At 39.7% G+C, this 23,391-nt stretch overlaps 1 protein-coding gene and 1 pseudogene across 1 annotated transcript; both read right to left on the bottom strand.

Annotated features, from left to right (window-relative positions):
• Window positions 1-209: 209 nt before the first annotated feature.
• POLE4 (DNA polymerase epsilon 4, accessory subunit) lies at window positions 210-12,593 on the bottom strand. The gene is made up of 4 exons (XM_042979776.1): window positions 12,320-12,593; window positions 11,655-11,739; window positions 10,989-11,030; window positions 210-581 (listed from the first exon to the last, which is right to left on the bottom strand). Exons 1-4 carry the CDS (start codon window positions 12,527-12,529, stop codon window positions 568-570), a joined length of 351 nt encoding a protein of 116 aa, XP_042835710.1. The 5' UTR covers window positions 12,530-12,593; the 3' UTR covers window positions 210-567.
• Window positions 12,594-22,175: 9,582 nt separating this feature from the next.
• LOC107179746 lies at window positions 22,176-22,742 on the bottom strand (annotated as a pseudogene).
• Window positions 22,743-23,391: the final 649 nt, after the last annotated feature.

Below are 23,391 nucleotides of genomic sequence, written 5' to 3'. Positions count from 1 at the left end.
ATTTATTTAAACTTCTGAAGAACTTAAGTGGCATCCCATAAATCCTGGAATCACATTCTGGTGACATACTGGGGGAAAAAGAAGCAAATAAATCAAAGGAATGAGGTTTAGAACAGCTGGCAAGGAAGATCGGAAAGATCTGTAACTGGGCATGGTGGTCCTCTGGTCACAACGACAAGGACAAAGGCAAGATTATAAAACACACTATGTTGAAATTGATCAGAAACCTTTATTATGTTCCTCATCATTCATTAAGCAACCTACACAAATCATTTTCTTTTTCTCTGCCTCAAACAGCATAGGCTGCATCCAAGCATCCAAGCCTAAATGGAAGACACAGTAGGTGGAAGACCTTGTAGAGAAAAGCTAACATGTAAGATCTCTGCTTATCTCGGCTTAGGTGAAGGTAGGACAGGAAAAGCATATAAGTACAATATTCCAAATACTCCGTTCTTCAAAGATGAGGCCTGCAGGAGAGGGGCTGTCCGAAGGACGCAGGTGAAGGCTCACAAAACTGCCCAGCTCAGCAATCAATCCAAAGGCTCACAAAACTGCCCAGCTCAGCAATCAATCCAAAGTTCCTTTAAAACAAAAACAAAAACAAAAACAAAAACAAAGAGCAACATGTAAAGCAAGGTGCCTCAAGAACTGGATGAGTGTCACAAACTGGGCAAAGTTAGAGTAGAAGCTGCTCTGGTACTGGCAATTCTCTAAGATCAAATTACTCATTTGGGGGAATATCCATCCAAAAGATCTCAGAGAAAGAACATGTCACTACAGAAAGTGGGCAGCTGAGAGTTAAGCATACAGGTCTAGAGAGTTAGAATGAGATGTGGGGAACAGAGCAAAGAAGTTGTTGTGTTAGTTAATGAGCATTTGGGGATTCCATACAAAGTGTGATTAATACAGAATAAAGGAGAAAGGTTTTCTAAGCAAAAAGTTCATAACCTTTTGAGAAACTTCCAGTTCAAGATGGGAGACTGAGCTCACAAATTTGTATGCCCTCCCTTCCAAGATTCCATTCAAAAGAAATAAAAGGTTTTAAGAAGGTATAAATCCACAATAAAGAATGGGGCCCATCAGCAGTTAAGAGATTTCAACAAAAAGCTGAATAGAAATCTGATTGAAGTATGTTTATAAATAGAAAAACAAATCAGCCTAGAATGAATAGAGGGGGGCAACAGAGGTGGGAGCCCATCGCCTAGGAGACCCTTGGGGAAGTTCCAGCCAGACTCAGACACCAGGAATGACAGAAAGAAACAGGTCAGAAAGGTTAGTGACCTGAGGGTCTACATAAGAAACAGCTGGCCCCATCTCCCTACAACCCTTCCAGCATGGAGCATTACCAGAAAACAAAATGGGAAAAAATCAGGGGTTCTCTTCTAATAAACTAAATGAATTACCTGAAGAACTACAGGAGCCTCTGAAAATGCCAGCTCCCCAAAGTAAGGCTTTCCAGACCCCAGCTTAACATCTGGTCCCACCCCAGCCCACCCTAAAGTAAAAGTGCCAGGCAAAAACCACCTTCCCATACACACACAGCTTCCGAACAGACTTCTTAACTACCTCATTCCTAAACGGAATGGAAATTACTAGGCAGACTAGAGAGAAAGGAAAAATTAAAATTTATTAAAAAAAAAAAAAACCCTAGAATAAAACAGATAATTCAGAAAAGAACACAAGAAAACCAAGCAAAAATACCTCTAAGTTAAAAAAGAAAAAAAGAAATAGCCTCTGTGATAAAGGCAAATTCCTGCTGAGATCAACTGATAAACCTGATTGAAATATTTTTAAAAAGAAAATCCTTCAAGCACTGAAGAGGCACCAATAAAAGTGAAATCTAAAATCTAGAGAAGGCAAGAACACAAAGTAAACCCAGCCTCCAAACCTGTTTTTGCCCTAAGATCATTTGCCGTCCAAAAGATAGAGCTGAGAAATTTTGGCTGAGCAAATCAAGAGTCAAATCTAAGAGTGTGCCCAAGAGAGAAGGTCTGATTTTTTAAAAAGCTACAGTCCCAAAAAGTGGCACCCTCAGAGTAACACTGCACTAGAATTAAATCAGCCCCTTCACAGACTTGCCATCAGGGTTCACATAGATTACCACAGAGAACCAAGAATCCTCAAGTCTTGGATCTGGATTAAGGAGATTAATACATTCCCCTAGGTGCCTTGCATCAGCAAATGAAAATCTTCTTTGGAGAAAGGTTTCATCATACAAGCCTCAAACTATCCAAAAAATAATTTATTCAAGTACATTGACCAATACATCAAGAAAGCTAGGCATAAAGAGGAAAAAAGACTATGAAACAATATCAACAGAAACAAGTCAGGAAAAAAAATAAAATAAATCGGCCTCAAAAATGCTTTGGATATTAATTAGACTGGAGACTATAAAACAACTACACTTACTTTGTTTAAACAAATAAAAGACTACTTCAAAACACCTGGAGCAAATACAAATAACAAACAGGCAAATGGAATTCACAGAACTGAAAATACAAAAACAAACTAAAAAATTAACAGAAAAGTTTAAAGGAGACAATTCACTGGAGAGAGAATTAATAAACTGGGAGATCAGAAAAAAACTACACAGAATGCAGCACAGAGAGGCAAAATTATGACTGAGGTTTAACATACATTTAATGGAAATCTTAATGAGAAAGGAGAAAGAACAAAGCAGAGCCATTATCTGAAAAGATACAAGCTGCGATTTCTCCAGGGCTGATAAAAGACATCAATCCCTAGATTTAAGAAGCCTAAGCAGCAGATACATAGAGGGAAATCAGCACCTAGATACATCCAAGTAAAACTACAAAAATATCAAAGACAAATACAAAAATCTTAAAAGTATCCAAAACAGGGACAAATTAGCTTCAAACGATTAACAGATTAACAGTGATTTCTAAACAGAAACAATGAAGTCGAAACACAGAATGAGATCTTCAACATTATAAAATTAACTTTCCACCTAAAATTCTATATTCAGCAAGATGCCTTTAAAAACCAAAGTAAGGGGCGCCTGGGTGGCTCAGTCGGTTAAGCGTCCGACTTCAGCTCAGGTCACGATCTCACGCTCCGTGAGTTCGAGCCCCGCGTCGGGCTCTGTGCTGACTGCTCAGAGCCTGGAGCCTGTTTCGGATTCTGTGTCTCCCTCTCTCTCTGACCCTCCCCCGTTCATGCTCTGTCTGTCTCGGTCTCAAAAATAAATAAATGTTAAAAAAATTAAAAAAAAAATAAATAAAAAATAAAAAATAAAAACCAAAGTAAAATATAGGAATGCAGGCACTCTGGAAAACACTATGAAGGTTCCTCAAAAAATTAAAAATAGAACTACCCTACGACCCAGCAATTGCACTATTAGGCATTACCAAGGAATACGGGTGTGCTGTTTCAAAGGGGCATATGCATCCCAATGTTTATAGCAGCACTATTGACAATAGCCTAAGTATGGAAAGAGCCCAAATGTCCATCGACTGATGAATGGATAAAGAAGATGTGGTATATATACACAATGGAGTATTACTCAGTGATGAAAAAGAATAAAATCTTGCCATTTGCAACAATGTGGAATTGAACTAGAGGAATTCAAACCCCAATTCTGGTTCTAGGTCTTGCTCTGGCTCTGCGCTCACAGGGCAGAGCCTGCTGGGAATTCTCTCCCTCTCTCTCTGCCTCTCCCTGTGCTACGCTCACCTGCTCTTTCTCTCTCTCAAAAAAAATAAATAACTTTAAAAAAAAAGAGAGTATATACTTTCCGGATAGAGGGAAAAATGAAATAACAAATTATACTTAAAACAAGGGCAAAAAACTGAAAAAAAAAAAAAAACCCATAAAATAGGACAAATGGGAAACACAAAATAATATGGTAGATTTAAACCCATTTATATATATATATATATATATATATTTATATATTTATTTATTTATTTATTTATTTATATATATATTTATTTATATATATATTTATTTATTTATATATATATATATATATATATATATATATATCACTAATTGCATTAAACATAAATGAACTAAGTGCTCCAAAGATTGTCAGCCTAAAGTTTTAAAAATAATCCAATTATACCGTTTATAAATACGGAAAGGTAAAAATTTTTTAAACGAGAAAAATACACACTATTCAAATACTAACAAAAGAAAGCTTGTAAGTTTTAAAAATAGTAAACAAAATAATCTTTAAGGCAAAAAGCACAAACAAAAGTAACAATGATCAATTTATAAATATAAAATGTTCAAACACTTAACTGCTAATAGCCTACTGCTGACCAATAACACAGTTGATTAGCACATATTTTGTATGTCATATGCATTACTATACTGTATTATTACAATATAGTCACCTAGAAAAAAATGTTAATAATAAAATAAGGAAGGAAAAATACATTTATAGGGCTGTACTGTAAAAAAAATCCACATATACTGAAGCAGCTCGAACCTGTACCATTTAGGGTACCTGGTTGGCTCGGTCAATACAGCATGTGACTCTTAATCTCAGGGTCATGAGTTCAAGCTCCACATTCGTCATGGAGCCTACTTAAAAAAAAAAAAAAAAAAAAAATGCCCACTTGGGGTGCCTGGCCGGCTCAGTCAGAAGAGCAGATGGCTCTTGATCTTAGGGTTGTGAGTTCAAGCCCCATGCTGGGTACAGAAAGTACTAAAGAAAAAGAAAAATAAACTTTAAAAACAAACAGAGGCACCTGGGTGGCTCACTAGGTTAAGCGTCCAAATCTTGATTTCAGCTCAGGTTATAATCTCACAGGTTTGTGGGTTCAAGCCACACATCAGGCTCTGTGCTGACAGCACTCAGAGTCTGCTTGGGATTCTCTCTCCATCTCCCTCTGCCTTTCCTGCACATACATGCTCTCTCTCTGAAAATAAATAAATTTAAAACAAACAAAAAACCTGTGCTATTCAAGGGTCAGCTGTACTATGAAGAACTTTATGCCGACAAATTTGAAAATTTAGATAAAATGTAAAATTCCTAGAAAAACTACAACTCTTATGGGGGGAAGCATGGCAAGACGACCTCAAGAAAAGAAAATAAAATCAGAATGGTCCCAATACCATCCAAAAACATCAATCAAAAATCTTCCCACAAGGAAAATTCTAGGCTCAGATGGCTTCACTGATGAATTATACCATTCAAATAAGAAATAATTCCAATCTTACAAATTTTCTAAAGAACAGATCAAAAAGATATACATACTCTCCAACTAATTTGTATGAGGCTCACATTCGATATGAAAAAAATCAATCTCTCTTTATAAACATTGATAGAGCATTTGCAATCTATTAAAATTAAACTACAAAAAACCTTAGAGTTAAGTATAATTAATGGGGAAACACTGAAAGCTTCCCCTTTGAAATCAAGATGACTGCTATCAGCACATCTATTCAACATTAGACTGGAGATTCTAGGGCAAGAAGAAATTAAAAAGAAAAGGATTGGGAAAATTTCACAAAATTGTCACTACTAGTGGATATTACTGTGTAACTAAGGAAATCCAAAAGAATCAACAGAAATCATTAGAGGTAAACAAGATGCTAGGCACAAAATTAACACAGAAAACCAATTATATTTCTATACTATCAACATTCAGAAAATTAATTTTTTCTTAGAAAGATACCAGTAACAAGAGCATCAAAATTATTAAATAAAGAAAAGCATCTAACAAAATACATCAAGATTTCTTCCCAGAAAATAAAAAAACCTTAATTAAAGGGGCACCTGGGTGGCTCAGTCAGTTAAGCATCTGACTCTTGGTTTTGGCTCAGGTCATGATCTCATGGTTTCATAAGTACAAGTCCCGCATCAGCCTCTGCACTGACAGTGTGGAGGCTGCTTGGGATTCTATCTCCCTCTGTCTGCTTCTCCCCCACTCACGCTGTCTCTGTCTCTCTCAAAAATGAATTTTAAAAAAAAGGTTTTTAAACATTAAAGATCTAAATAAATGGAGAAATAGACCATGTTCATGGACTGAAAGATTCACTATTGTAAAAATATAGTTTCTCCCCCTAAATAATCTACAGATTCAATACAATCCCCACCGATACGCTTTTTACATGGAATTTGACAAGCAGATCTTAAAATACGCATGAAAGTGCAAAGAACTTAAAATAGTCAAGACACTTAAAGGTGGGAAGATTTGTTCTTTCAAATAAAGCAACTATAATTGAGACTGTTTGCGATGGGCATGGGAATAGACACAACAGAAAGCCCAGAAACAGCCCTGATTTCTAACAAAAGTAGCACTGCAAAGAAAATAATATGGAAAAGTGTCTATGTAAATAATAAGAAAAAAAATAAATTGACCCTCACTTCAGTCTGATACACAAAAAGTCAACTAAAGTTTTATGAAAGACAAGAAAACTACAAAAATTTTAGCATATAGGAGAATGTCTTCATGACATGGATGGGAAAAAAGTCTTAAACAGGAAAACAAAGAGCATTACCTATAAAGAAAAACATTAATACATTTGACTGTCTTTATTCTTGTTAATGTTTTAATTATTTTTGACAGAGCACAAGGGAGGGCAGAGAGATGGGGACATTAGATCTGAAGTGTGCTCTGTGCTGACAGCAGCGAACCTGACGTGGGGCCTGAACTCACTAACCATGAAATCATGCCCTAAGCCTGAGTCAAGTGCTCAACCAACAGAGCCACCCAGGTCCCCCACATTTGACTATCTTTAATTAAGAACTCATTTATTGGGGTGGCTGGGTGGCTCAGTTAAGCATCCGACTCTTGACTTCAGTTCAGGCCATGATCTCATGGTTAGTGAGGTCGAGCCCCACATCAGGCTCGGAGCTGACAGTGTGGAGCCTGTTTGGGATTCTCTCTCTCTCTCTCTCTCTCTCTCTCTCTCTCTCTGCCCCCTCCCACTTGTGCATGCCCTTTCTCCCTCTCTCTCAAAATAAATAAACTTAAAAAAATAACCTCATTTATCAAAAAGCACTCTAAACAGTGAAAAGCCAAGTCTAAACCAGGAAAAGATACCTGCTTCCCATATGCTGAAAAAGATTCATATCCAGAAAAGAGAAAAAGCATATACATATATAATTACAGTTATAGTTATAAATCAATAAGGAAAAAGACAAAATATCCAAGATAAAAATAAGACACCACCTCACCCCCAAAAAAGGGACACACGTATGAGAAGATGTCACCAGTAATCAGGGCAATGCAAATTAAAAGTACTATGCAATTATCATTAACATCCCCACCAGACTGGCAGAAATTAAATCCCAAGTGTTGGTGAGAATGAGGAACAATGGGAATTATCATATGCTCTTGGTAGAAATGTCAATCAGGCATGCAAGAAGTATGGGCATGGGAATAGACACAACAGTATCTATTAGACAGCAGTATCTGCAAAAGATGGAGTTGTACATATCCTATATCCCAGCAATTTTATCTATACCCACATACATACATACATAAACACACACACACACACACACACCTGGAGAAACATGTGTAAGAATGTTCATAGTGAATTGTTTATAACAGAAAAAAAAGTTATCCAAATATCCACATTAAAATGGTTCAATTGTGGGGCGCCTGGGTGGCTCAGTTGGTTATGCATCCAACTTCAGCTAGGTCATGATCTTGCAGTTCATGAGTTCGAGCCCCACATTGGGCTCTGTGCTGACAGCCTAGAGTCTGGAAGCCTGCTTTGGATTCTGTGACTCCCTCTCTCTGCCATACCCAACTTGCATTCTCTCTTTCTCTCTCAAAAATAAATATTAAAAAAAAGGTTTTTTTAATGGCTCAATTGTAATACTGTCACACAATCACATGCCATACAGCACAAAAAACAAACAAGAGATATGTACAACCACATAGATAATTTGGTTACATTTTTAAAAAGTTCAAAAAAATATAAAACTAAATCCTACTGTTAAAGGATACATGCTTATATGCTAAAACTATAAAGAAAAATCAAGTAAGTAATTACCAAAAAGTCAGGATACTGTTAAGTCAGCAAAGGGGATGGAAAGAAGATCTATCACAAAGAAGGAATATATATGGAACTTCTGGGGGCTGATGCTATTCTATCTCTTAACCTAGCTGGTGGTTACAATGGTGTTCATTTTGTTATTTATTGCCTTTACATTTGTTATCTGTGTTCATAAGGAAAGGCTTAGAATATACATATATCAATACCTTTGCATATAACATCCAGAAAATTACCCAAGAAACTAATAACAGTTGCCTGCAGGGAAGACATGTCTAAGAGGGATTAAAGGACAGGAAGGGTAGTGGTAGTGTCCACATTACTGTTCTTCAACTACTTGACCTACAGGTAAAGCATGGGAGATTTAACTATGACAAGAAGATATGTTATTAGCCTTGACAATGTCAAAGTATAAGTATAAATGACACTAAGTGAGAGTTAAGAGTGGGTTAAAAAATGGGAAAGGATGGGGCGCCTGGGTGGCTCAGTCGGTTGAGCGCCCGACTTCGGCTAAGGTCATGATCTCGCAGTCTGTGAGTTCGAGCCCCGCATCGGGCTCTGTGCTGACCGCTCGGAGCCTGGAGCCTGTTTCAGATTCTGTGTCTCCCTCTCTCTCTGACCCTCCCCCGTTCATGCTCTGTCTCTCTCTCTCTCTCTCTCTCTCTCTCTCTCTCTCTCTCTCAAAAATAAATAAACTTTAAAAAAAATAAAAAAAATAAAAAAAAAAATAAAAAATGGGAAAGGAAGAGATAGGCTCACTGATAGTTATACCTTCCAAAGTGGAGAGTTAACCAAAAAAATAGATATTTTAGTGTTATGTAAACTGTAAAGGTAACAAAGGAACAATTTGTTCCTTTTATAATATTCAACATTATAAAAATAATGACATAACTACCAAAAATCAGAAGGGGGGAAGAGGGATTTATGGAGCAGTACAGATTACCCAAATCTTCATTTATCACAGCAGGAAGTTAACAGATAACATGTATAGTTGAAAAACCAAAGATGAACCATATTATTTAGAAATGTAAGTGACCACTTAAAAAGCTAAAAAACAGAAACAACAAAAGGGCATGGAGCAGCAGCTGCATTTCATTGTTAGACATTAGATATTTGATTTTCAAGCATGGATACATATCGCCTTGATTAAAAAAGAAAAAAAATAATTTTCTACTTAGAACATATACATCTAAGGACATAAGAACATTTATTTTACCAAGTACAAAATAAGAGAATACTGAATCTATAAATGCTAAAATGGCCAAAATTCAGATATATTAATGTAGAGAGAACAGAGGAATGCAACTACTGAGATTATTGGATCAGAAGATGAAAATGAATACATCCACCACTCAATAAATGACCATTTATGAAAAATCCAACCTAAGGGGCACCTGGGTGGCTCAGTTGGTTAAGGGCCCTGACTCGGTTTAAGCTCAGGTCATGACCTCGTGGTTTCTTGAGTTCAAGCCCCCCACCAGCCAAGGCAGGCTCTGCACTGACAGTGCAGAACCTGCTTGTAATTCTCTCTCTGCCCCTCCCCCGCTTGTGCAGGTGCTCTCACACTCTGTCTCTCAAAATAAATAAATAAACTTAAATAAACAAATAAATTAATAATAAAAATAAAAATTCAAGCTAAGTTCTATGCCATGGAAGAGGATAGAGGGGAAAACTACATAAGATCTCTCCACTTCTATTCTGTGGTACCCTCCAATTCATCATCCACAGGTCTGTAGTGTTATCTCTTTAAAATACATATCTTATTATATACTCTGAAAAACTGGTCACTAAAAGTGAGCTGGTAAAGCAGGCTCTGAACATTTTTGGAGAACTGATGGGAAGTCTGTCACAAGAAGTTGCCTTCCTTAGGTAGGCAGGTAACAAGTTACTAAGAAAAATGAGTAAGCAAAAAAAGGGTTAAGACAGACCTACAAACTGAAAGAATACTCAATAATCTAGACTTGAAGCTAGCTATGGAAATGTATCTTGAAACACATTTAAAAGAATGTATCAAAAGGGTGAGAGGCCCAGATTATATGACGCAGAACAAAAGAGAAAAATAGTGATATATATGACACAGAACAAAAGAGAAAACTAGTGAAATAAATAAAGCCACAAAGGATTTGTGGAGATAATGAGGCTTGAAAGAGATAATGAGAACACCCTGGTATTGTAAGGGCAAGAATGAACTCCAAGTGCACTGCTTTCACATATTCAAGTAGAATTTGTGCAGGGAACAATAAGCTGATCAGATATAGTAATTAAATAGGAGAAATAGCCCTGAAAGAAGATAGCTAAAATAAGGTATCTCAAATATTTTCTATTTCAATGACAAGACTTAGTACACAACTTAATCCAAAATTCTTAACAACAAACAGGCAAGTACATAATCTCCCAGTGGCAAAATAATAACTATAGGGCACCTGGGTGGCTCAGTCGGTTAAGAGTCCAACTCTTGATTTCGGCTCAGCTCATGTTGAACCCCGCGTTGAGCTGACAGTACTGGATTCTTGGGATTCTCTCTCTTTCCCCCTCTCTCTGCCCCTCTCGCTCAAGCATGCGAGCTCTCTCTCAAAATAAACATTAAAAAAAATTTTTTAAATAATGTTATACAGACTGAAGAAGAAAAAAGAACAAGAAGCAACCCTTTAAATGTTGGCAATTGTTTCTGATCTCTAGCATTATGATACAGGGAAGATTATATCTAGGAATGGAGATTAAAGTATGAATCAAACTGTTCAATGCACCTAACTCCACTGGAGTCCTTATATTGCCTCTCATTTTTTATAATTAGCAATTTTCAGGAAGAAGTTCTAATGACCCAAGAGAATTAGAATTGCTAGATCTCACCAGATTTAACATATTAGTTTTTCCCATCTTAATGGGAAGTAGAAAGAATTATCACTATACAGACAAGGAAGAACCAAATAGCAGTTTTATAAGATTTTGAACTCAGCTCATTAGCATGGGAAAGACAGGTGGAAATGATTATCCATCCATAGAGAACTCACCTTCCAGAAAAGCAAATTCATCCACGGCTTCTATTGCATTATCTGAAACACAATGTAAAGGGACACCTGACTAACTCTGGTCATTTGGACACCAACCTCTTAAAAAAAAACTACAACCCACATAGTGAAGGGCGTGAGGCTTTATGCAAATGAGGGCATTTATAAAATTTGTCCCCTGCTTTTGTGAATCCATTCTACTCCACCACTAAATCTTACATATCAGCTGCCTCTCTATAAGAGTAGAAAACCCTAGGTAAACACTGTTCGGTAAGGGGAAACCCTTTGCTCTGAAAGTCATCAAAGAAGAGTCTGGCAAAATGAAGGGAAAGTGGAATTAAGGTACACAAAAGTTTACACATGTACAAGGGTTGCCAACTAAAAAGAAACAAATCACACCCCCAGTTTCTATGGGAAAAAGAAGTGTCAAGTCTGATTCAACATAGCAGACAGCATAAAGGGGTATAATCAGCTTTAGCAACACATGGACTCCTTTCATTCCCTACCCCACCACCTATACAGCCACCCAAAGCACTGGGGCTCTAAAGGTAGGACTTTCTATCACTGTGGCAGTCCAAAGGGATGTGGCACCTTTCATCTTACAGAGGTGGCTTCCCCCAGCCCTCCCTTCTTTGCCCCCAGATACCAAATACCACAGTGACACTCTACCCAAATCTCTCCTCTGAAGGGTTTTCCTCTTTCCTTGTTGAGCACAGCAGTAGGCATCTTTTGCAATGGTCTCCACAAATAATTCCTGTGAGGCACAAGGGGAGAGTTGTAGCAATGGGTTCTAGCACAATTCTTGTGAGCTCTTCTATTTGAGTGGTGGGAAGGAGGTGAGGGGTGCTCAGGTGCATGGAAAGGTTCTCAGTCTGGACTTCATGACGATCTGCTCCCATTCCCTCTACCCCAGTAGGACGTGACACGTTCCTGCTCCCTCACTTGTAAATTCTCCAGACTCATTCACTTGAGATTCCCACAAACTGTGTCAGGCATTGTAAAAGCAATTTAAAGTCGTTGCCCGTGCCCTAATGAAGAGGCAGGTGTGTTAACAAACCAATACAACTACTGAAAGTATGTGTCTCTTTCCCCTAGTGTTCCCTCCTAGACTTTTATCTCAGAATCTGGCCCCGGCCCCTCACCTCCGCATTCTTCTTACACCCAGTCCAGAGCCTCTTCCACCCCGGCTTCCCCCTCTCCCCAAGCCTCCCAAGACGCCGCTAAGCCCCGCCCCCAGGAAGGTCCCCCCCCCACGCCACGCCCCTCGCCACGGCCCCGCCCCTCGCCACCTCCCCGCCCCGCAGCCCCGTGTGGCCTTCGCGCTCCCGCCGCACCGCTGCTCGTGCCAGAATGAAGATGGCTTCCTGTCCCGCGAGGGTCACGTCGGGGTCCGCCTTCACCAAGGCCTTCACTCGCGCTAACGGCAACCTCGAGAGACGAGCTCCGGGCACACTCGTCGGGGCCTGCGGCGGCGGGGCCGCTGCCTCCCCACTGGGCCCCTCCTCCTCGCGGGGTGTCCCATTTCCAGCCGCCGCCGCCGCCATCCGGGCCCCAAGCGTGCTGCGCGCGGCCGCCGACTGTGCGCGCGCATGCGACGCCTGCCCCTTTCCCGCGCGCGCCGAAGGCCACGCCCCCTGTGGGCGCGTGGCTCCGCCCCTTACGCGGCTGGAAGCTCCCGGGACTCCCGGCTGGGCGTGGCGGCTCTCCCTGCGCCGTCGCCGCTCCGCTACCGCGCTACGGACCGTGGACTCTTTTCCCGGTACCGGTGAACCTGTGGGGCCTAGTTGGGCCCAGGCACCGTCCCTTACTGGTCTAATGTGGTTGGGCCCGGCTAGTGCGGGGGAGGAGCATCCTTGGTCTGGAGAAACCCAGACCTGGCCCGCAAGAATGTCTCAGTCAAGTGATAAGCAAGTGATAGCCCAAGCTGAGAAGGGCAGATGCCCCTGCGAGGGCTGGGCTTTCCGGAGGGCGCAGTGGACTGGGGAAAAAGGGTACCGAGAAGGGCGCGAAATCTGGACCAGTGTCAAGGAGAACAAAATGCCCTAAAAGGAGGTAGGACCTTGGCAGGCAGAAATGGGAGAGTTTCAGTCCTGACTGGAAACCATAAGAAAAAAGCATAGAGGCTGGAAAGTATGAAGTTGTGGCGATCACAAGCCGTCCACGCTCGTTCAATCGCGAGTTGCACCACAGTGTTGGCTTTCAAAGTTTTTGTTCACAGGCTCTGTTTACACTCTTAGAAGTTACTAAGGATCGCAAAGAGCTTTTGTTTCTGTAGGTTATATTGATACTTATTGTATTCGAAATTAAAGCAGTTTTAGAATATTTAATACATTACACGTTAACACAAACAATGTTTTTCATGACAAGTGAACATTTTTTATGACAAGCACAAAGTGCTTCCAAAAAAAAAAGTTTAATGAGGAAAATCTCTTGAATGTATGGCTTTAATAGAAGACAGTTGGATTCTCCAGCTGCTTCTGTATGTTCACGTTATCACTTTTCACATAGATCTGGAAACTCCTCTGCATCTTCTTGAGAAAATGAGAATGAAAAAGGGCAAATAGCATCTTAGTATTAAGAAAATAGTTTTGACGTCACAGACACCTGCAGAGAGACTCTCAGGACACACACCACCCCCCATTAGTCCCCACACCAAAGTTTGAAATCTGGCATAAAAGATCAGTTCACGTTTGCAATAACAGTTTTAACCTAAGTCTGTTGTTATAATAGCTCACATTTTTTAGCGGTTACTATGTGCATGGTTCAAAGTGCTTTACATTTATGTTTATCGAGTAACGATTTTTGTAATCCCCTTTTTGAAGTAGGTGGTATTTTAACCTTTATTTTACAGTTGAGGAAGTTAAAACACGAAGTGGCTAATTTATCCACTGCAGAATGTAGTCAAACCAAGATACAGTTGAATTAAAGAATATCTAGTTTCTGCATTCATCAATGATGTCGTAAATGCTACATGACTGGATTAGCAGAGGCTCCAATAGAGCAGAGCAAGAGGCTGGGCAAGATTAAAACCTTCAGAAAGGAGTCTCTGGCACTGAAAATTTCACTACAATCTCCTTTAGGATCTCAGCCCAGAGTCCACCTTCAGATTACATTTGTGGACACTCCTGCACAGGGAAAGCTCCACACAAAATTCGTAAAGGCACAGCCAGATTCTTGTGTCCCCTTACAGTGGGACACTCCATGGAGCAATATTCTAACTATGTCAAAGTAGTTAAATACTAATGGCTGCCTAAATTCTGAGTTAACATAATAAATGAATTGACCACTGTGGGGACAGGAATTAGTTCAGACTTCCTGAAGGGTAGAGGCAAATTGGCTTTTGGAGGATTCTCTTTAACCCCTCTTTCTTCCCAGTTTTCTCTGTTATCCATATTTTCCCTACCTTCTTCCACTTCCTCCTCTTCCTTTCCCTTTCTTCCCCTAGTTCCTTCCCCCCCCCACCCCAGTCAGTTGTCCACTTGGCCTAGTTCCATTCTCCTTTCCTTGGCTTTACCATCACAATAAGAAGACGTTTATTTAGACCACACAGCAGTTCATGACTATGAGTGTTGAAAGGCACTGTGTCGTGTTAAAAGGGGAATCGTATTTTACTGTCCTTGAATTTTAGTGGTAAAAGCGCAGAGGAAACAGGAAAACAGGGGTCAAAAAAGCCACACACACACACAAAAAAAAAAGGTTTGCATTTCAACCATATAGGACGAAAGGCTAAAATTATCTTTAAAGGCTACAAGAAGAAAATTAATGCAAAAAGGAAATATTATGTGAACATTTTATGTGATAAACTAATGATTTAAGACAAGTTATCATCTACCCTCCTTGGATAAGAGTTGTATCCATTAGATATATATTTTGTGGAAATACATTTCATTTATGAATTATTTTTTTTTAATAATTTCATATTGGGACACCTGGGTGGCTCAGTCAGTTAAGCATCCAACTTCAGCTCAGGTCATGATCTCACAGTTCATGAGTTCAAGCCCCGCATTGGACTCTGCACTGACAATGCAGAACCTGCTTAGGATTCTCTCTGTCTCTCAAAATAAACTATAAAAATAAAATAATTGCATGTGTGTTGTATGTTGTTAAAACTCAGCTGAGTACATTTTAAAGATCTTACTGGCTTTATTCAGCAACTCATGAATTGGGTAGCATCCAACCTAGCAGATAGAAAGCAGCTCTGAAGATCTGTACAAGGCGAGAGATTTTTACAGACCAAAGTGAACAGGAGTAAGGAAGTTATACTGGACATTTGCTGATTGGTTAAAGCAGGGTTAGTTTCCCTATATGGAGCAGAGAGAAGTCTTAGAGCCAGGTTAGAAAACTTGTGTTCAGCAGGCAAGCATTGATGGGCTTCTAGAAAAGCCCTCCTTTTCTAGAAGAACGGAACATAGAAACTAGTTAAGTTTTGACTTGCTGACATGGGGCTTAGCATGAGCAACTCCATCCTGGACCTAATCTGGTTGCTTTAACATATACATATATGTATTTTACATATATGTATGTGTACACACTTCTGGAGGGTCAAATGTTAAGTAAACCATAGGGAACACAAGGTAAAAAAAAATCCATAGGACTGTTTTAAAGAGAAAGAAAAAAATATCATGAACCTGGCCATAGAAACCTTGGGATGCAGGAATCGCTTAAGCACTTGAAAGTCAACTCATCAGAAAGAGAAAGCATATGGAGAAAAAGAAAAGAAAGAAACAAAAGGAAAAGTGTTTTGGGGCGCCTGGATGGCTCAGTCGGTTGGGCGTCCGACTTCGGCTCCAGTCATGATCTCGCAGTCCGTGAGTTCGAGCCCTGCATCGGGCTCTGTGCTGACAGCTCAAGCCTGGAGCCTGTGTCTCCCTCTCTCTCTGCCTCTCCACCACTCACACTCTGTCAAAGATGAATAAATGTTAAAAAAAAAATTTTAAGTGTTTTAAATCTTTAAAAGATACAAAGGAATAGTTTACTCTTAATTCAGTATTTAAAGATATTGTTTAGGCAGTGTTCCCAATCCTTCCCTTCTAACTTTGATTGAAATGATAATAATTTGGAGGGGAGTTAAGGTGGTGGATCAGCATGGAGACCCTGAGCTTGTCTCATCCCTGAAATGCAGCTAGATCAGCACTAAACCATTTTGAACACATAGGAAATTGATCTGAGGATTAACACAAACATCTGCATAATTTGAGCCACGGAACTTCACAAGTGCACAGTTCTGAGAGGTGAACTGGGGAAGAGAAAAGCCGTGGAGGGTAGGGAGCTGTTTTGTGGAGAGAGGAGAGAGGAAGAGAAAGGAAAACTTCCAAACTCTTTCAATGAAGCCAGCAGTACCTTGATTCCAAAACCAAAGACCCTACTAAAAAGGAGAACTACAGACCAATTTCCCTGATGAATATGAATACAAAAATCCTCAACAAGATACTAGCCAACCAGATCCAACAACACATTAAAAGAATTATTCTTTTAATAATTTTATAATTTTAATAATCCCACCATGACCAAGTGGGATTTATACCTGGGATGCAGGACTGGTTCAATATCTGCAAAACAATCAGTGTGATACATCACATCAATAAAAGAAAGGACAAGAACCACATGATCCTCTCAATAGATGCAGAGAAAGCATTTGACAAAATACAGCATTCTTTTTTGATAAAAACCCTCAAGGAAGTAGGGATAGAAGGATCATACCTCAAGATCATAAAAGCCATATATGAAAGACCCAACACTAATATCCTCAATGGGGAAAAACTGAGAGCTTTCCCCCTAAGGTTAGGAACAAGACAGGTATGTCCACTCTCGCCACTGTTATTCAACATAGTACTGAAAGTCTTAGCCTCAGCAATCAGACAACACAAAGGAATAAAAAGCATCCAAATCGACCAGGAGGAAGTCAAACTTTCACTCTTCACAGGTGACATGATACTCTACATGAAAAACCCAAAAGAGTCCACCAAAAAACAGCTAGAACTGATCCATGAATTCAGCAGTCACAGGATATAAAACCAATGCACAGAAATCAGTTACATTCCTATATACCAATAATGAAGCAACAGAAAGAGAAATCAAGGAATTGATCCCATTTACAATTGCACCAAAACCCATAAAATACCTAGGAATAAATCTAACCAAAGAGGTGAAAAGTCTATACGCTGAAAACTATAGAAAGGTTATGAAAGAAATTGAAGAAGGCACTCACACACACACACACACACACACACACACACACACACACAAAAAAAAAACACCTGGAAAAATGTTCCATGCTCCTGGATAGGAAGAACAAATATTATTAAAATGTCAATACTACCCAAAGCAAGCAAACTACATAGTCAATGCAATCCCTATCAAAATAACACAAGCATTCTTCACAGAGCTAGAACAAACAATCCTGAAATTTGTATGGAACCAGAAAAGACCCTGAATACCCAAAGCAATCTTGAAAAAGAAAACCAAATCTGGAGGCATCACAATCCCAGACCTCAAGCTGTATTACAAAGCTGTAATCATCAAGACAGTAGGGTACTGGCACAAAAAACAAAACAAACAAAAAAAAAAAAACCACTCAGATCAATGGAACAGAATAGAGAATCCAGAAATGGACCCACAAATGTATGGCCAACTAATCTTTGACAAAGCAGGAAAGAATATCCAATGGAATAAAGACAGTCTCTTCAGCAAGTGGTGCTGGGAAAACTGGACAGCAACATGCAGAAAAATGAACCTGGACCACTTTCTTACACCACACACAAAAATAAACTCAAAATGGATGAAAGACCTCAATGTAAGACAGGAAGCCATCAAAATCCTTGAGCAGAAAGCAGGCAAAAACCTCTTTGACCTTGGCTGCAGCAATTTCTTACTCAACATGTCTCTGGAGGCAAGGGAAACAAAAGCAAAAATGAACTATTGGGTCCTCATAAAAATAAAAAACTTCTGCACAGAGAAGGAAATAATCAGCAAAACTAAAGGCAATTGACAGAATGGGAGAAGATATTTGCAAACAACATATCATATAAAGGGTTAGTATCCAAAATCTATGAACTTATCAAACTCAACACCCAGTAAACAAATAACCCAGTGAAAAAATGGGCAAAAGACATGAACAGACATTTTTCCAAAGACATCCAGATGGCTAACAGACACATAGAAAAGTGTTCAACATTGGTCATCATCAGGGAAATACAAATCAAAACCACAATGAGATACCACCTCACACCTGTCAGAATGGCTAAACTTAACAATTCAGGCAACAACAGATGTTGGCAAGGAAGCAGTGAAAGAAGAACCCTTTTGCATTGCTGGTGGGAATGCAAACTGGTTTAGCCACTCTGGAAAACAGTATGGAGGTTCCTCAAAAAATTAAAACCCTACCCTATGACCCAGCAATTGCACCACTAGGTATTTATCCAAAGGATACAGGAGTGCTGATTCGAAGAGGCACATGCACACCAATATTTATAGCAGCACTATTAACAACAGCTTGGAAAGAGTATGGAAAGAGCCCAAATGTCCATCAACTTATGAATGGATAAAGAAGATGTGATGTATGTGTACACACACACACACACACACACACACACACACATAAATACACAATGGAATATTACTCGGCGATGAAAAAGAATGAAATCTTGTCATTTACAACAACGTGGATGGAACTAGAGTGCATAATGCTAAGCCAGGTAAGTCAGTCAGAGAAAGACAAATATTATATGATTTCATTCATATGTGGAATTCAAGATACAAAACAGATGAACATTGGGGCACCTGGGTGGCTCAGTCGGTTAAGCGTCCAGCTTCAGCTCAGGTCATGATCTCGCAGTCCATGAGTTCGAGCCCCACGTCAGGCTCTGTGCTGAAAGTTCGGAGCCTGGAGCTGCTTTGGATTCTGTGTCTCCCTCTCTCTCTGCTCCTCCCCCACTCACACTCTTTCTCTCTCTCAAAAATAAATAAACATTAAAAAAATAAAAACAAAAACAAAACAAAACAAGGAAATGATAAAAACTCAATGCTGTCTACAAAACTTTCCATATTTAGGTTCTTCTAACCTTTCTAGTCCCATTTCATCTGTGTGCTCAAGCCATACAGATTTTGTTTCCAGTCTATAGCAATTCTGCCATGAAAGTTTTTCTCATCTTCCTTCAAATTGCAAAAGTCTTCCCCTATCAACTCATCTTCCCACAGAAGAGGTTAAGTTACACATACCACTGAACACCTGTCCTTCATAGTATTGATCACAGGTTGCAATTCTGCATTTACCTATGCGATTATTTGATCAACATTTGACTTCTCTCTTCCCCCCATCCTCCACAATAAGCTCCTTTAAGGGAGTGTCTCTGTCTACTTTTGTTCATTGAGTCTGTGGTACAGTACCTAGCACTTAGTGGGTGCTTAATAAATATTTAGTGAATGAATGAATCATTAACTGTGGCTCATCTGGAATTGCCAGCCCCTAAGAAAGCATGTCAGAACCTGGAGAAAGAATTGTTATTTGGAAATGTCTACCAAAGGTAGTAGTACTATTGACTCTCGAACAGCACGGGGGTTAGAGGCACCGATCCCCCTGTGCAGTTGAAAATCCATACAAGCAGCACCTTACACAACTATGCTAAGCTTGCAACCTGCATCTATAAGGTTTGCCTCCACTATACTAAACATTGTGAACCCATGTGCCTTCCTGGGCCAAGATGATAATACACATCAGAGCCCAGCAATCTGTGGTCTGTGGGCCAAGTCCAGCCTGCCACCTCTTTTGTGAATAAGGCCATGTGTTTATGTATTTTCTATGTAACTTAAAGGTGACTCTAGCAAAGATTTATCATTATGGAAAGAAAAGCACTATGTCTCAGGATTGCTCTTACTGCCATTTACACTATTCTTGTGTAATCATGTGACCAGGAAGAAATAATCAGTGACCCAATTAATAAATCAATAAGTAGTAATTAAGATGAAAATTATCTACAAATGAGAAAATAAGTAATTTGACCTAGTACAAAGATGGGACAAACAGTGTCTGATAAGAAGTTCCCCCAAATATATATTTTGAATGAAGTAAGATAAGGTAAAAATACAAGAACAGAAAATACCTATTTGGTTATTGAGGAATTTGGTGAGGTGAGGCCTCCCTCAAGTACGTGTAAGTTAAAGAAATAAAGTTATCCTTTATTTGTAGAGAATTAAACCCTACAACTACACAAAACAGATCAGAACAGATATAAAGTCATCTTAAGGAAAAAGAGTAAGTCTGAAAGTTTAAGCAAAGAAAAAGATTTAAAGGGTCATCAAAGCAGGACTGGTTGGCAATGAAAGCATAGAAAAAGGGGCATCATGATGGCAAACATCAGCAGAGCTCTTTTAAGAAATGCCCATTAGAGATGGCCTCTCAGCTAATGGTTGTAAATATTCTGGTGCCATAGGTATGGCCATACCTACAGTAAAAAATGACCGTGTCAGGCTTTCTCGGCTTAATGCCACTATAAATTTCAATCATCTAACTTGTTCCCCTCATTTGGATTCCATGCTCACGAAGCAACCTGCTGATAATTTGCCTTCCTCAGAGGTCTGTCTTCAGTGAAAGAACCTGCCAGCCATGTGGAGACAAATATTCCAGACACAGAAGTGGTTCTAATCCTCTTGTGAATTGATAAGTAGACATTCTGGTTTCATGCATCAGCTCTGAGCTTAATTAAAAAGAGAACAATGAGGTGGATCCACACTCAGTGTGTTGACAGATCCAGTTTCTAAACCAGTGGGGTGTGGACCAGACCCTTGACAGAGGGAATGCCACCCTGTGAGGTATCTTGGGAGATGACCAAATACTCACCCTCTTATATCCCTGCATTGCCTTTGCAATGAAATTCCTCTAAGATTTGTATCTGTCTGGTGACTCTGAGAGCATTGATTTATAGGGAAGGAACCAGATGTGGATTGGCAGATCTCTGATCCTGATTAGAGAAAGGATACTAGAGTGAATTCAGAGCAAAAACGACCCTTTTCACTAACCAGCTAAAGCAACTCCTAATGTAATTGGTGCCTGAACATGTTATTTGATTTTTTAGTTAATTTTGATCAACAAAATGCCATTTGTATCTCTGGGTTGTAATTATTAAGTATCTTTTCATATCTGTCAATTTTCTCCACTATAAAATGAGGATAATAACACTTCTTATTGATTTACTAATCATTCATTCAACAAATATTTATTGAGTGCCCACTATGTGAGAGGCACCATGCCAGGCACTGGTGATATTGGGGAAATAGAGATGGAACTGGGGAAATTGGCTTCTGACGGGGCAGACATAATTTAAATCAGTTGTGTTGGTCTGATTAGGCTGCCATAACAAAATACCATAGATTAGGTGGCTTAAACAACAGAAATTTATTTCTCACAGTTCTGGAGGCTGTGAAGTCCAAAATCAAGATGTTGGTTGATTTGTTTCCTACTGAGAGCTCTCTTCTGGGCCTATAGACAGCAACCTTTTCGCTGTGTGTGCACATTACCTCTTATTTGTGCGTGCACAGAGAGGGAGAGCTCTTTGGTGTTTAGTCTTATAAGGACACTAATCCTATTGGATCAGGGCCCCACTCTTATGACTTCCTTTCACCTTAATTACTTCTGTTAAAGACCCCGTCTCCAAATATAGTCACCTCTATAAAGATTCTATATCCAAATAAGGTCATATTTTGAGATACTAGGGGTTAGGACTTCAACATATAAATTTGGGAGGACACACATTATTAATACCAACTGAATCCACCGCAGCTACACCTTGATTTCAGATGTCTAGCCTCCAGACCCAGTCTATGGCACTTTGTTATGGCAGCCCTAGCAAACGAATACACTAGTGTTCTAGGGTCCAACCTTAGTATCAATATCCTCTCCATCAATTTACTCAAGTAAACAACACTCCTTAAGGCCTGCCCTGATATACCAGGACTCTCAAAGTCCTCATGTGGATCAGCCTTTCTCTCCACCATGGCTGTCCCTTCGTTGTTAATGCACTCCCCTTACTGTCCATATGACTACCATCTCCTTGGCAACTAGGGATTAAATGAGTGAGACTCAAAGTTTTGAAAATATAATGAAATCTTGGATTTTTTTCTTGCTTTTATTTCCTTTTTTTTCTTGTTTTGTTGCTGTCAAATGATCCTGTATTGAAATATTCTCCTTTGTAGTTCTTAACTAGCTAGGCATTCCACTGAACCACTATTGATGTCATCTATGATGTCATGAGGGTGGCAGACATCAACATTATAGCCCACAGACTGGGTGGTCCCCAGAATCTCTTTAATGTTTCCAGAGAGTTCTCTGGCTAAAAATCGGTGCCGCATCTACCAGGCAATGTTGACAATCTCATCAAAAGTGATATTTCCACTGTGTTTAATGTTTTTCTGCTTCTTTCTGTCTCTTGGAAGTTCCTTGAGGACTTTGATAATCAGGGCAGAAGCAGGAGATACCACTTCAGTCTGGAGCTGTCTGTTCCGAAAGATCAGTTTCACTGTAATCCTCAGACCCTGCCAATCACCAGTTGCTTTGGCAATATCATCACCAATCTTTTTTGGAGACAGACGCAATGGGACAATCTTTGGGGCCAGGACAGATGTGGCGCCCACTTCGCCATTGGTGCACCTCAGGTATACAACTTTGATTGCATTGGGGTTGAACTTAGGCAGCATGGTGGAAGCCACTGGTGTAGGATACACCTAGATTCAGGACAAGCAAAGACTGTTGCACCCTCACCTCCTCTGAGCCAAAAGTCAAAAGTGCTTTTCTTTGTTTCTGAAACTAAGATAGTACCAGGGAAGAATGGAAAGGAAAGCTTACTATAAAAAATCACTAACTCTAATGGGGATTGACTATTAAGGAGTAAAGAGAAACCTAGGGGTGCCTGGGTGGCTTTGTCGGTTAAGCCTCCAACTCTTGATCTCAGTTCAGGTCTTGATCTCAGGATCGAAAGTTCAAGCCCCACACTGGGCTCTGCACTGGGCATGAAGCCTACTTTAAAAAAAGAAAAAAAAAAAAAGGAAAGTGTAAAGAATAGATGAATTGCATGTATAGGGAGGAGTCACTACCCCCAGGGCTAGATAAAAAAAACCCAAGGGTGGAACGAACATGGGACACCACCCTTACCACTGGACCTGAAATTGAAACCTTGTTGGACAGGGTGCAGACCTATGACTCAATGAGCAGTGAAGTCATTGACGTGTCTGCTGGAAAGACTTGCTGGCAATTCACCTTTTGGGTGCTTTGGGAAGATGCCTTTGAAGAAGTGTTGCACACTGCCCCGCCACTGTGTGCTACAAAAGCCTCCTCCAAAAAAAGCTCATAGGAACCAGGAAATGCCCCCTTTTTCCTCTAGTTCCCTCTACTGATGAAGCATAACATCATATCATC

The sequence above is a fragment of the Panthera tigris genome, chromosome A3 (genome assembly GCF_018350195.1).
Source record: "Panthera tigris isolate Pti1 chromosome A3, P.tigris_Pti1_mat1.1, whole genome shotgun sequence".
Lineage (NCBI taxonomy): Eukaryota > Metazoa > Chordata > Mammalia > Carnivora > Felidae > Panthera > Panthera tigris.
The sequence above is the reverse complement of the archived record's forward strand: the minus strand, read 5'-3'. Positions and strand labels throughout refer to the sequence as shown.